Genomic DNA, 15,729 nt, shown 5'->3' with positions numbered 1-15,729 from the left:
TGGAAAACAGTATGGAGATTCCTGGGAAAGCTGGGAATGGAACCACCATTTGACCCAGCTATTGCCCTTCTCAGACTATTCCCTGAAGACCTTAAAAGAGCATACTACAGAGATACTGCCACATCCATGTTCATAGCAGCACAATTCACAATTGCTAGACTGTGGAACCAACCCAGATGCCCTTCAATAGATGAATGGATAAAAAAAAATGTGGCATTTATACACCATGGAGTATTACACAGCACTGAAAAATGACAAAATCATGGGATTTGCAGGGAAATGAATGGCACTAGAGCAGATTATGCTAAGTGAAGCTAGCCAATCCCTAAAAAAATCAATGCCAAATGTCTTCTTTGATATAATGAGAGCAACTAAGAACAGAGCAGGGAGGAAGAGCAGGAGGATAAGATTAACATTAAACAGAGACATGAGGTGGGAGGGAAAGGGAGAGAAAAGGGAAATTGCATGGAAATGGTAGGAGACCCTCATTGTTATACAAAATTACATATAAGAGGTTGTGAGGGGAATGGGAAAATAAACAAGGAGAGAAATAATTACAGTAGATGGGGTAGAGAGAGAAGATGGGAGGGGAGGGGAGAGGGGATAGTTGAGGATAGGAAAGGTAGTAGAATACAACAGTTACTAATATGGCATTATGTAAAAATGTGGATGTGTAACCGATGTGATTCTGCAATCTGTATTTGGGGTAAAAATGGGAGTTCATTACCCACTTGAATCTAATGTGTGAAATATGATATGTCAAGAGCTCTGTAATGTTTTGAACAACCAATATTAAAAAAAAAAAAAAAAAAAGAATCACTGGAGTGAAGTGGGCCTAAAGTGTCTCCAAGTACTTTCTGAATGTAGATGTCACCCCAGGAAAGACCAGGATCTTGAGCTGTGACCTGCCATTAACCCCTCTGTTAGAATCTGGCTCTTATCTGGGAAACAGAGCACATTTAGGAGAGTGAGTTGTAATAGGCAGAGGGAAAAGAAGACCTTGGTTTTTAATCTTTTCCAATAAGACCATTTGAAAATCAAAAACCTCCCTGCCACTTTCATGTTAGTTGTATACTCTATTTATAATGCCCTAATTAGTAAACACATGATGAATAGGATGTATTGACTTAGGAATCAGTGGCACTTTCAACAGGATTTTATTTTAATAAACAGCAGGATCACTGAAAACCTGTAGTATTAGGTGCATTGTACATACAAGAGAATTAGTCCATAGGTGATTCAGCAAACCCCCTCCTTGAAATCCCGAGTTCAGGGCCCACAGGCTAAGAAAGTCCAGGCTAGGACACTGGGTATTACTTCTTGGTGAACAAGCCTGGAGGGCTGTCTTAGGTAGGGAACCTGGGGGCAGAAAATGAGGAAGTGGAAGCCTATGAAGAACACCTCACATACTTCATAATTTTTCTTAACACTAACCCTGCAGCCCTTTTTCCAATGAGCAATATAGAAAGTAAAGATTATACTGACATTTGAGCAGGGAAACTAGGGAGCCCAGCCACTTACCATGAGAGCCAATGAGAAAAATAGGAAACAGTGTCACAGGAGAAAACTAGCAGACCCAAGTTTACTTGCCTAACTGAACACATATGAGTAACACTGTGTGGTAAAAACACCCATGCTGTTCTTTAATGAAGCCTTAGTGTCTAGATTTGATCAGTGTTGCATGAAAAGGATAGCAGGTAACAAAGCAGCAGGTAAGGGCCATGCTAATGTGGCAAATACGTGGTCAGATTTAAGACCCTACCTATTACTTCTTACCAAAAGAAGACTCATTCAAATATCATCACTACTAAAAGTATCTCATAAATCCGTGCTTTACATATACTGAAAGTCAAACTTAGATTCTTTAAAAATAAAGAGGAAAAAAATTCAAACCAATAGACTTAAATAAGCATAGCACCTGTCACAAAAAAAAAAAAAAAAAAATGGAAAGCACTAAAAATTGAGGAAATTAGTTAGCTCCCTAGCTTTCTAGCTTCTTTTCTCCAGTTACCCTCTAACACCAGTCTCAGCACACTCTGACCCAGTACTGCACTTCTGTAGTCACACTACTGGGTATACTCAGTGCAATAAGTTGATGTTCCTGAACATTCTCACTCCCCCCTCCCCTTATCCCTCTTACTCCCTCTCTCCCTCCTTCTCCTCCCCGCCTCCCTCTTGCACACACACAGAGTCCTACTCATACTTCCCACCCATCCCCTGAAGGCAGAATGAATCTCCCTCCGCCCCAGCAAGTTCTTCACCTCACTGCATTCAGACTTCCATGACAGCACTTGCCACGGGGGATCACTGGAGCCACCTAATCACTGTATCTCACTCATCTTTCTACTCACAAGACCCAGCACAGAACTTAGCACCAAATGCTTTACAAAATTCAAGAGAAAAACTTCAGATATTGATTGGAGGTTACCTGTCCACAAAACCTTCATAATGTCTCAGCTTTTAATTACTGGTGGAGGGGGGTGGTGAGAAATCAACCCATTAGTCACCTCCCCTTCCCTGGTAACTGATATCACATGTTATGTAACAAGATGAAAAAGAAAAAGTCTGTTTTTCCATCAGAAGGCTTGAATTAGACACAACAGTTGTAAATCGCAGGGAATCCTGCATTGCTCAAAACAGCAAGAGACTTCCTGAAAAATAAACGCCTGGTGAGGAAAGCTGCAGCCAGCCTCCTGCTTTCCCTTTCCATTCCCCATAATCAAGGCAAACAAGGTGCACTCACCTGGCTTGTTTCCTTCCCTCTCATGGCCGAGCTGCCCCTTGGTGTTCAAGCCACATGTGTACACCTCTCCATCCTCCAGCAGGAACACTGAGTGGTTTCCTCCACAGGCCACTTCCTTGACACTTCTGTCTGATATGAATCCACACACCTGGGGCTCAGCCACAATTCCTTGCAGGTTGGTGCCGATACCTGGTTGGCCCAGAGACCAATATCCCCAGCATAACATTGTTCTTATCCTTAGGGAATCATGTAGCCTAGAAGATTTGTTTAAAAAAAAAAAAATTTAAGATTAAAAGAAAACAGGTCAGAGAAAATTAATTTAGGTAATAAACATAACCATTAAAAAAAAACCTCCTCCTGTGACAGACTTCAGATATCTTGCATCTCAAAATAAAACATATTAAGCAAGTTTTGCTTGTTTAAATGAATGCATGAACACAGAATGTAGTCTGCAGGTCACTGTTGAGGATGCTCAGTACCAGAGACTGGCTGAAACGCTCTTTGCAAACCATTAAGGTAGCAACAGTTTTTAAATTACTATCGTGACACCACTTTATACAACTTTCCAATGAACCTTTTATTTAAATTTTCTGCTTAATATTTTTAAAATATATTTAAACCAATTACCTTCTTTACATAATCCTGTTATTTCCTTGGTTAGTAGTATTGCACCACTTGAAAGGAAAATGAGAAATGGGAAACAATGTTATCTCCTTGTCCCTCTTACCATCAGTCACATCTGAGTCAAGCTTCACTTCCTGCCCAAAAGACTGTGTCCATTCTGGTGACCATCAAACTTCATTATTCTGACAGGGCTACTACACTGCCTTAACTAGCAGCTCTCTTTATACCTTTATAACTTAACTTGCCACCAGATTTTAATCTCCTTCATTATAAACCACAGTATAACACAGATTTCTTCTCTTAAGCAGGTAGTCAATTTTGACTGATCTACTACTCAGACACTAGCTTAAAGTTTCATGACCTTTAAAATGTATGCTTCCTGTTCATACAGAAAAATAAAATAAAATCTCATATCAATCAGTTCACACCCACTGGAATGATGAGTAGTGCTAACGAAGATGTAGAGAGATTGGAGCCCTCCTATATTGCTGATAGGAATATAGAGTGGCACCTGCTTTCAAAAACAGGACTCAAAAGGTTAAAACATGGAGTTACCATATGATCCAACAATTTCGCCTCTAAGTATATACCCAAAAGAACCCCAAAAATACATCCACAAAAAAAACTTGTATACAAATATTCATGGCACCATTATTCATAATATCAAAAGGTGAAAAAAAAGTCAAATGTCCAACAAGTGATGAAAGAATTAACAAAATGTGGTATATACATTCAATCGAATATTTGGCCAGAACACAGATAAGCCAGAAAATATTTTGCCAAATGAAAGAAACCACAAAAGACCACATATCATGTGATTACATTTACACGAAATATCCAAAAAAGACAAGTCTATATAAAGACAGAAAGCAGATTAGTGGCTGCCTAGGGCTGATGAGAGAAAGGGGAAAGAAAAAGTTCCTGTTTCTTTTGGTAGGTGATGGAATGTTCTAAATCCAGATTGTGAGGATGCCTTATACATCTTGGTGAATACATTTTTAAAAGACTGAATTTTACACTTTAAATTGGCAAATTTTATAATATACAAATTACCTCATTAAAGAGGTTTAAATTTTTTTTAAATCTCCTTTATCTTGCTATATATACCCTGCCCTTTGTGACTCCATACCAGCCAAAGCATTATTGAATTTAATTACTGGAATTATCATTACAAAAATAAGAGGAACAAAATGCTTGATAAAAGCATTCTCCTAGAACAGAGAGGACAAGGGATCCCAAGAGTTTACTATGAATAAGTGGAAGAATATCAATTTTCTATTGCCTCCTTCTGCTCACAAAGACTTAAGAAGAGGGAAAACTTTGTCTAATGCTTTTATTAGAATTTCTTTTTAAGTACTATAACTTCAAAGTTCTTTTTTCTATTGCTAAAGTTGGAAATCTCAAGTAGGTTATTCTTTGTTCCAGAAAACACCTAACAGGCCCCTCTTGTTGTAAAGAAAGGGGAAAATCTTAAGTATGACATAAAATAATAGAAGATCCTTTTTCAGATACCAAATTAAGAGGAAGTGATTGAAACCTGTAATATGGCTACAAATTTGGAACATGATCAGTAAGCTATAGATTCTCTAACACAGGGAAGAACAAATGAATTTTGAGAACAGTGATAGCTAACATAGTATGAAGTTGTTGTTTGCCCTATAATTACTTTCTAGAATCCCAAATTTTCTGTTGTGAAGAAACAATACCCTGAAATAACTGTATTTTACCAGCCTGGGTAAAATCAAAACAATCTTGAGGAAAAGCCCCTAGAGTCCCTCATAAACACTGATGATTGCATGAAAAGCAAGAGCTTTGGGTGAGTCGTGATAGGATAATTCTTCCCCTCAGGAATTCTTAGCAATCTGGGGGTACACTAAACCTCTAATCAGCAAGGTCCTGGGCTCGAATCACTTCATTTGGGTAAAATGAAACAGTGCAGAGAACTGGTCTTAAGGATTCCAATTATATTTGTTTCCAAATATAAATTTTAACTATTATATTAAATATCATTTTTTTAAACTAGACTTCTTCAAACTGCTATTTGCCCCACATTGGGAATCACAGTTTTAGGTTCTACAGGTCAAAGCACCATCATTTCAAGGCAAGTCTGCAACTTCCAGGGTGTCTTAGCTAATTCTTTGCCAATGAAAGAGGATGGATTCTAAAGGAAAGGTGAAGTCTTACTTTGAACTACAGGACCCAGGGGGTACATGCCAAACTGCATTAATCATCCAATCTACAGGAGAGAATTTTCTCTAATTTGTATGAATTTAAAGACACAAAGGGAGAACCCTAACTGATTTTTCTTATACAAACTCAGCTTTTAAAATGGAAAACTCCTTCTCCCAACATACAACTATTCCCAAATGTATACAAATTAATTAAAATGCAAATTAAGTTAATTCTTTCCACCCTTCTTAACAACAAATATAGTACTTTGTCCTTAACTTGATGACATTAATTTGTATGTACAACCTAATTTCATTAACTGTATTACAACAATCTAACTTACTCTTAAACTCTTGAGGTTTACAGAAAAGACAGGAAAAGGCACAAGTATAAAAGTATAAAAGCTGAATCTCAATTTGTGTCTTAACCAGAAAATTCTGTTTCTTCCCAACATTTAAGTTCTTGTCTAGACTCTAGATTAAAAAAGTATTAAGCTTAAACATTTTTCTTTGGGTGAATTGAAAAAATTAAAGAGAAGGGAAGAAAGTTAAAATATAAAACTGTCAGGGTGGTAGTGTAAAGATAAGATCACATAATCTATTCACAATTTAATTTTCCCCACTTGCTCAACTGCTGTTATCCACACTAATTTCTTTCTTCGTTCTTAATGTTTCATGAGTTTGTCTTATCTCTCCTACCAATAATTATATAAGCAACATCACAGAATACTTTACATCAATCACTGTGCTAATCAGCAATTCATATCATTATCTCACTTCATCTTCACAAAAACCCTGCACCCATTAGTACTATTTTTAGCATCATTTTCAGAAAAAGCAAGGCTCAGAGAGATTAAGAAGCATGCGCTAGGTCACTTGGCTGGAAGGAGCCTGTAAATCTAAGCCTGATGCAAATAAATGTCCACATTTATGCACAGGGCTACACTGTCACCCAGTAGATTTATATATCACCTACAATACCCCAACACAAATATTTGTGGAATGACCAAGCTGTAGTCAGTATACAATCCAGAATGTCTTAAAACTTGAAAATAAATTTGCCCTCTATGAGTGAAATTCATCAGAATTTATAGATATGAGATTAGGCAGCTATAAGATTAAACCAAGTATAAACAATATGTCTAAAACTATGGTACCAAGAAGCCCTGACTGTATGTGTACACAAAGACCTGCAAATAATGTCCACAGTGGCATATTTATACTGAACAAAAATGGCAGCAACCAATAAAAGTAGAGATATACAGACTGTAAAAGGCCCTGACTAAAATGCATTTTCTGAGCTTTTGATTAAAAAGTAATTGTATATATTTAGTGGGTATAATCAATGTGATATTTGAATATATATACACATATACATATGCATATGTGTATATATGCATATATATGTTGTGGAATGGTTAATCAAGCTACTTAACACATCCATCATCTCATATACTTACCATTTTTGTGGTAAGAACATTAGAATTTTAATTTCTCAGCAATTTTGAAATAAAGTTATCCTTTAGTATCTGTGAGGGATTGGTTCCAGTACTATACCTCCAGGATACCAAAATCCGCAGATCCTCAAGTCTCTTATAAAAAAATTATATAATATTTGTATATAACCAAAGCAATCCGCCAATATACTTTAAATCATCTCTAGATTACTTATGCCTAATACAATGTAAATGCTACATAAATTACTTGTTTTATTTAGGGAATTATTACAAGAAGGAAAAAGTCTGTACATGTTCAGTTCAGACACAATTCTTTTCTAAGTCTTTTCTATTCACTATGGGTTTAATTTGTAAATGTAGAACACACAGATAAAAAGAGCTGACTGTACACAATACTTGTATTAATTAGTCACGGTGCTGTACAATACTCTCAAAAACATTCTTCCTGTCTAACTGAAACTTTGTACCCTATGACTAAACTGAAATGCATTTAAAAGAAAGCTGCATCTTAATATGGTTCCTCTTTCTAAACAATCAAAGTTAGTTTTTAAAAAATTCATCATATATATATTATCTACTAGTTTTTTTTTGTTCATATCTCTCAAGTCTCTCTTTAGTGTCAAACACTCCACTGTTGAACAGGGAGGGGCATAACCCTGACCAAGCCAATCAGAAAAGCCACTCCTATGCCTTAGCACACAACTCATGTCCAACCAACCAGAGATTGCCATTTTTAGGACACAGCCATGGGCCATGTCAAACCAATAAAAGAATGCCACCGCTAAGTCATAGCAATTGGTGCAGGAATAGCTTCACACTCCCAGCTGGACTAGAATCCTCCCCATATTACATTCTATGAAGCTCTAGCAGGAGACTACCTTTTGCCGCTGAAGGATAACTGAGGCTACTAGTGGTAGCCTACTAACAGTACCTTCCTCATCACATGGAGACTATCATGCTACCATTCACAGACATTCAGATAAGAGAAAGAATTCCTTTATGATTCAAACTTCAATCCTCCTCCTGCCTGGTACCAGGCACCATCATCTTTATTTACTGTAAGTCTAACTGATTTTCATTATTGATGGATTCCATACTCGTGAATTTGCATATTCAATGAAATTTATTTGTAACCCCAAAACCAATATTTAGCTTTTTCAGTCATTCGCAGACATGCACAGAGAAGCTAAAATTTGAATCACCCTACACACCCATTCCTGGCTAAAGGTGAACAAGGCAATCTTGCCCTCTTGTTCCAACTCTCACAGTATAAAACAAATATTTTTGTAGACTATTTAAATAGTGCTGCATTTTTTAAATTATTTCTGTGTTTTTGTTTTGATGATTTATAAATTAAAAAAATGGACCCCAAGTACAGTGCTCTCTAATGTTCCTAGGTGCAAGAAGGCTGATATGCCTTAAAGAGAAAATGTGTATTAGATAAATTTCCTTCATGCATGAATTATAGCATTGGCTGTGAGCTCAATGCTAATGAATAAGTAATGGGTACATCCAAAAAAGGAAGGGGAAATCTTCCCACATGTACATGAGGACATTCAGGAAAGTGCCAAAGTAACATCTACAGGGCATGATGAAATTACAGAAAAGCTAAAGAAAAAATGGAAAAGCAGCTATATCTGTGAACTCATGAGATCAGAGCCAATAAAAAACAAAAAAAAAAGCACAGCAAACACCACTGATATGAACTAAAGGCTAAAAAAGATTTATTGTCACTTATACAGGGTCAGGAAGAAGTTAAACCTTTCTCAAATCGTTTTTTATAAAAGAAATATACAATTTTGTAAATAACATATACTGAATAAGGTGCCTAGACTAAGGCACATAGAAAGCAAGGTAATGTTTTAATTGTTGACAAAAATGTTGTGACCAGAGGTTTGCAGCAATTTACCCCTGTATCTGTCAAGAAGCAATGGCCATGTATCACTAGGTGGTGTTCATAATAACTTTATGAAACATAACAACTGCAAATAATAAGAATCAACTCTGTGTGTGTGTGTGTGTGTGTGTGTGTGTGTGTGTGTGTGTAGAGAGAGAGAGAGAGAGAAAGAGTCAAATAAACCACCTTTGTTGCTTAAGTTTGCAAAAAATTGACTTTCCTTCACTTGTAATCAAAACAAATCTGGTAGCTGCTGGTGTCCATAAATTTAAAGATTTAAGTTCAACAAGGATCTATATCACTGGGCATTCTTGATCTCCTGGTCTCTCTTACCTACTTTCCCATACTCACTATTCTCTCCCTTGCTCCTAGAGTCTTTTATTTTCTTTCAAAATACACAATTATGAAATCTGCCCCAGACTTCTTAGGACTATACTCTAGTAGGACTAAACTCCTCACAGCTGTTCCAAACCACCTCAGTCCCAGCCCCCATTTCCTGCCTCTTATTCTCCCATTACAAAACAAAATGAAAGATGACTTTTGAAGGATGACTTTCCCTTTACATCACACTTGGTATTTCTCTCATCCTTTTCCTCATCTATTTTTTGAGGGTGCTGGGGATTGAACCCAGGGCCATGTGCATTGGAGGCAAACACTCTACCAACTGAGTTCTATCCCCAGCCCATCCTCATCTATTCTTGACAAAAGATTCAAGATACTTTTAATGGCCAAAAGGACTAAAGCTCAAGCCCCAAATTAACATGCTAGCTTGAAAACCTGGGGCAAGCCTGTTCCCTTTCTCTAAAATGAAGAAAAGCATGACAGGGAATGGGGTGAGAAATAACGTGAAAATGCATACTTTTTAAAAGTGCTTTGTACGGTGCTTGATATGTAGTAGTAAGTGACCAATAAATGTCAGCTGTTGTAATCACTATTACTCTTGCTCTCCTAGTGCTCTGCTTTGAGATCTCAGCAGATAGGACAGTTCCCAAAAGAAGGTGAGGATATGACTCCTTTCTCCCTCACAGTAATTAGCATTAACTATGTTCCGCCAAATCTGCACCACAGCTTTTCCACCATCTGCCATAATTTTCATGAAGGGGATTTGAGGTTGCTAGGAGAAAGTTTTTTGCATGTATTTTCTTTTTAATTCTGAAGAGGGCAAAAACAGGGAGGTAGTTCTAGTTTTTTACCAGTCCTACTAAGTTGAATATTACAAGAGAACCTTCAACTCCTAAACATTTTCTTATAATCAGTATATGCACATGACAGTCTAGCATTTTCTTATTCCTTTGTTTGAAAGGCACTGAAACCTAAATAACATTCAGGCAGGACTTCTAATCTCTTTTAAAATAGAAATAAGCTTCCTTTCAAATAAGCTTAGAAGCAAATACCTCAATGGTGGTAGGTGTGGAGGGGATTTTTTTCAACTGCAGGAAAAGACAATGTCCAAGTCTTCAGTACTTTATAGGTACTCCCCAAATCTAAACTTTAAATAAATCTGAAGCCAAAATGCCAATGCAGAATTAACTCCAGTTACAAAAAAGATTCATTCTAACAACATGCTTTATTGTCACAAATTTCACTCCCAAGGGCTGATGTTGTGGCTCAGTGGTGGTGTGCTTGCCTAGCACGTGTGAAGTACTAAATTCAGTCCTCAGCATCACATATAAATAAATATACAAAATAAAGGCATTGTGTCCATCTGTAACTAAAAATCTTTTTTAATTTTTTTGTTTACTCCCAGCAGCAGAAGTGATATAAAAGGCAAACAGAATTTTTCCACAATGTGAATCCACTCCCTGATGTTTCCTCCCTCTCCTTCACCTTAGCTGGACTTTGATCCTCTGACCCTTTCAGCCAACACAAACAATCCTGCCTCTCCCATGATCATCCCTTTACAGGTTGTACCTTCTTCACTACATAGCATTGGACTTTGTGAATCTAGAATGATCTCTTCGCATTCTGGGTAAGCCATGGGCTGCCTTCAAAGACACTGAAATAGCCTAGCAACAATGGTAAAGTCTGACAACAGCAACTCAAGGATATAAACAGCTAGAACTCTTATGCACAGCAGGTAAGAGTGCAAACTGTCATTACAACTTTGGAAAATAAGTAGACATTATCTAGTAAAGATGGAGATGTGAATACCACATAGCATAGTAATTTTACTGGTGGGCATACAACCAATCCATCCAAATTATTAAGAACTTATGGAGCTCCTGCACTTCCAAGAGGTGGAGATACAAAGATGAGTAAAACTGGTAAGTTATTTATTTATTTATTTATTTGTGTGTGTGTATATATGTACATATGTGTGTGTGTGTGTGTATAAAATTGAACTACAACCCCAGCCCATGGGAGTAATTTTATTTTTATATATAAATACATACATACATACATACATATATTATACATATACATACATACATACATACATATATTATATATATTATATATATATTGTCCTCTATGGTAGTCAGTAGCCAGATGTGGCTACTGAGCACTTGAAATGTGGCTAATACAACTGAAGAACTAAAATTTTAATAATACTTAATTTTAATTATTTTTAATTCTAAAGTTAAGTGGCCACATAGGAAAGTGGCTATCTTACCATATCATGCAGTGAAAAACTCATGAACATATGCACCAAGATATATGTATATGAGAATGTTGATTTCAACATATTTAAAATAGAAAAAATTTAAAAGACCCAAATGACCATCAATTAAAAAAAACAACAGATAAACTGCAGTATATATAGAGAAAAAATACTGTACATGAGTAAAAATTAAATTCCCTCCATTTATAAGCATCAATATATTTAAATCTTAAAAACAGTCACAGAATTCAGAGTATTTTACAAAGCTTAAATATAAATATAACAAACATTATTTGGCAAAAAATACATTAATGATGCCAAAACTATGGAAAAAAATAAAGACAAAATACAAGGCAATGATCATGGAGGCAGCAGGGATGCAGGGAACAATCTGGAAGGAGCACAAAAAGAGGAGCTCCAAAAGCAAGGCTGATATTCTGTTTCTGTCTTTTTTTTTCCTTAAGGCATATTTCATATACATTATTTTATGATTACAAATACTTCAAAATAAAAAAATGAAAAGTATTGCTGAAACAGTAACACTACTTCTTGCATTTTCTCCATCAATACCCTCTCCTTGCAGATGGGAAGCTTGTGGGGGTGGGGTTTATTCACCTCTATATCTCCTGTTCTCAGACTGCAGGAGGACACTAGAAGCTTGACAGGTACCTAGTGAACTGAATGCCAATCTGAGAAAATCAAATTCCCACAATCTCTCTATGCAGTAACAAAAAATAATAATGTATTTCCTCCATCTGAAATGCACTGACCCCTCACCACATTTTAGCAGATCTAAAAATAGAATGCCTTTTACAACTGAAATTATCATTAAATGGTGTGGACCAATATCACCAGCATGGGCTGGTAGTGTAGCTCAGTAGCAAAGTGTTTGCCTAGCACTCAGGAAGGCCCGAGGTGTGATCCTTAGCTAAAAAAAGAAAGAAAAAAAAAAATCACCAGCATGCTAAAATTGAGATGGAATTCTAGCTATCCATGAAAGCTCCAAAAGGAAGAACTGAGCCTCTTTTGTTCCTTTCTCTATCCCTAGAGGTTAGACCAGTGTCTAGCACACAGTAAGGGCTTAATAAATAATTTCTGAATAAAGAAAAATAACATATACTGTGACAGCAATACTACTATGTGCCTGGATCTGTGCTAAAAACTTTATATAGATTATTTAATCTGCCCATTGTCAAATCAAAACATAGAAAACAGCCAGAATTCCTATACACTGCTGGTAAGAGTAAAAATTCACATAACCACTTTGGAACACCTAGGATTAGCAAGATTAAGTCACTTACTCAAAAACATGTAATAAATAGCCAAGGCTGGGGTTGTGGTTCAGTGGCAGAGTGCTTGCCTACCATATGTGATGCACTGGGTTCGATCCTCAGGACCACATAAAAATAAATAAGGGTATTATGTCCATCTAGAACTAAAACTATTTTAAAAATAAATAAATAAAATAAGTAGTCAAAATGGAAACTTACTAAATCAAAAGCAGAATTCAAATCTCTTCTACTAGACTTCAAAATCCATACTCTTAAACGTGGCACTATACTGTAAAATAAAAGGAAGTCAAGCCATACCCTGTCTCTAATTTTGAAAATAAAACTTTAAAGAGGAAGTTGTACATAACAGAAAGCTCATACTAACTAAATCACTGTTGATGTTTTTATAGATAACTAGGACCTAGATGACCCAATCTCAACAGAGTTAATCAGACCTTCCTCTAGGTTAACTGTGACACAATAAAACTAGTTCACTAACACAGAAACATGGGTCCCTGCCACCAACAGGTATTAATTCTAAATGTAGTAAAAGTTAAAGGGAGCAAAGTTACATCATCAAAAAGATCAGCTTATTAAAGAGGCCTTAACAGTCCATTTCGTCCAATCTCTAGGCAAGAGATTCCTAACCTCATTTTAATGGCAGCTGATGCCTTCATGGGCCAAGTAACTGGTTTTCTAGAGGTAAGTGGTTGAAGAAGAGACCAGAAACCAGGTCTCCCAGCTCCTGGGTTTACCTTGTTGTTTGCACTGTCTCACAGAAGAAGAAAGGCATTAAGATTTTTTAAGGTTATTCTCTAGGCAGCTATATCTGCCTGAGTCCTTTACGTACATTATCTTATTTAATCCTTTTTATCAGTTCTGAGTTTGATACTATCTCCATTTGTAAGATAAGAAAAACTGAGGTTCAAAGAAATTAAGTTAACTCACCACAGATCACACGCTTGGCATTAGAACTAGAAGCCGATCTGTTCAACCTCACCTTGGGGAGCTGCAAGTTGAAGAAATAATAATTAACGTTTGTACAGAACTCAACAAAGGCAGGAGTAAACTTCTGGAAATAAGATATCTTCAATGATTTGAGTTTGAATATTCCCCAAATACTGTGTCTCAAGACAGTAATTTGGTTCAGATAACCTCAAACCAACCTTGAAGATATTAGTTAACATCACATAAATGTGAACTTGAGCCACAGAAACCACCTTATAAAATTCCTGCCATTTGATAGGGAGTAGTAAAAATAGCATTATTAATTAGCCTAACCCATTTAGGTTAGGTTATGAAGGTTAATTTCTGGAAAATAATTCAATTTTGTCTGTTTTCTTTTTCTGTATAACACATACATTGTAATTATTTTGCCCCTATGGGGGAAAATGAATACTTTTCCCCTTTCATTCCTCCTCATTACCACACCCTCTATCATGCAAAAAAGAAGAGACTAAGAGGCACCTCAAGTCTCTCAAAAGAAAAAGTCCTGCATGGTTTTCCCATACAGGCATCATAACTTTATTTCTACCTTCTTACATAGAAAATACCATTCAGTTTGCAGATTACTTTTAATTCAAAAACTGAGGGCAAAAACTATCTTGTATCACCACTAGGGGTGCTACTTTCATTATATTTAGAAATGTTTTTAATTGGCTATCCAAATCTTAAGCAATTTAAATGTGTTCTTCAGAATGAAATGCTATAACCAAAAGCTTTAACCACAGCATGTGGAACATTTTAGAATCCCTGCTTCTTTTTCAAGAAGAAAACCCAACTACCCACTAAAACAAATACAATTGGATGCAAGTAGACCGTCTTAGCCAATGGAGTTTTGCCAAAGAGGTTTCTAACATTGATTTCTGCATTATACCTTCTACAGAAGGTTTCCAGCCTGGATAGGGGTCAATGCTGTGGAAATTGTAATTCACGTATTTTGATCAAGAAATATGTAATTTATCTACTTTGCTTTTCTGATTCATAATGTCACTCCCTCCTCCTTCACGGTAAAGGAAAATACAAAAAAAAAAAAACCGAGAACACTTCACAGTAATCTATTAAAACATGATACCCTGTCTCTTGTCATTGCACTTAAAGATCTGTTAATTCTGATTTTATTTTTCTTTCTTCCCAGTCTAGAGTTAAAAATCAGCTCACTTGATGTTATCAAGTCATCAAATGAAGGTTCTAGAAATAGTTTCCTATTTGTGGAGCCAGAAGGCAGGCAGGCACACACACACACACACACACACACACACAAAAAGAGTGCTTGAATATTCTTTCCCAACGCATTCCATGTGTGAGGAATGCAAGCAAAATCCTGGAAAGCTTAGTTAAGAATTTAAGATACTTTCTAATGGGACTGATTTAAAATCTAAAATATAATCAAAAAACAGCCAGAAACAGAGACAGCAACAGCAAAGTTCGAATACTTATTCTCCAGAGCCCACACTGCATACACAGCATCAATGCACAGTTGCAGGAGGTACTGTCTCTAAAAGGTTCATTTGTTTCAGGTTACTCTTGCTATTCTCCATCTAGTTGTCCTGGTTGGCCCACTCCGAATGACTCAAAGTCCCACTGGCCCCCAACCGTCCCGACTGCCAACACCCCAGTACCGGTCCACGCACTTACGTGTCGGCACACACATACACACAAGCGCGCACACGTGTCCACGCACACCCTCCAGCCCGGCTCCGCCCAAGAGGCGGACCGGGGCCAGGCGAGCCAGACTCAGCCACTGCGAGGTGGGTGGTGCCGGCCGCCGCGGCCCCACCGGCGCTGTCACCGCGGACGCGGTGCCCCAGGTCCTCAGAGCCAACTCCTTGCGGCCGCCGAGGTTCCCCGAAATGCCGAGGCCTCGCCGGCTCCCATTTAGCGAGGAAACATCCGCGCCCCTCACGGCAAGGAGGTCACTGGAGCCCAAAATTTAAATGGGGACAGGGGAGGAGAAAGGAAAAGGGC

The 15,729-nt window shown here is 37.1% G+C and overlaps 1 protein-coding gene and 1 non-coding gene across 2 annotated transcripts in view; both read right to left on the bottom strand.

Moving 5' to 3' along the window:
• The window catches only part of Herc3 (HECT and RLD domain containing E3 ubiquitin protein ligase 3), a 135,713-nt gene that overhangs the window by 119,609 nt on the left and 375 nt on the right, over positions 1-15,729 (bottom strand). The window contains exons 2-5 of the mRNA XM_048813856.1: positions 13,711-13,771; positions 12,982-13,051; positions 6,996-7,127; positions 2,744-2,997 (exon numbers count right to left, since the gene is read on the bottom strand). Coding sequence (XP_048669813.1) covers positions 2,744-2,997; positions 6,996-7,015 — 274 coding nt within the window. The 5' untranslated portion in view covers positions 7,016-7,127; positions 12,982-13,051; positions 13,711-13,771. The remainder of the gene's footprint in view (positions 1-2,743; positions 2,998-6,995; positions 7,128-12,981; positions 13,052-13,710; positions 13,772-15,729) is intronic.
• On the bottom strand, positions 9,496-9,568 carry Trnaw-cca. Its single transcript has one exon. It is a non-coding gene; the product is annotated as a tRNA-Trp (tRNA).

The sequence above is a fragment of the Marmota marmota genome, unplaced genomic scaffold, assembly GCF_001458135.2.
Source record: "Marmota marmota marmota unplaced genomic scaffold, marMar, whole genome shotgun sequence".
Taxonomy (NCBI): Eukaryota; Metazoa; Chordata; class Mammalia; order Rodentia; family Sciuridae; genus Marmota; species Marmota marmota.
The sequence above is the reverse complement of the archived record's forward strand: the minus strand, read 5'-3'. Positions and strand labels throughout refer to the sequence as shown.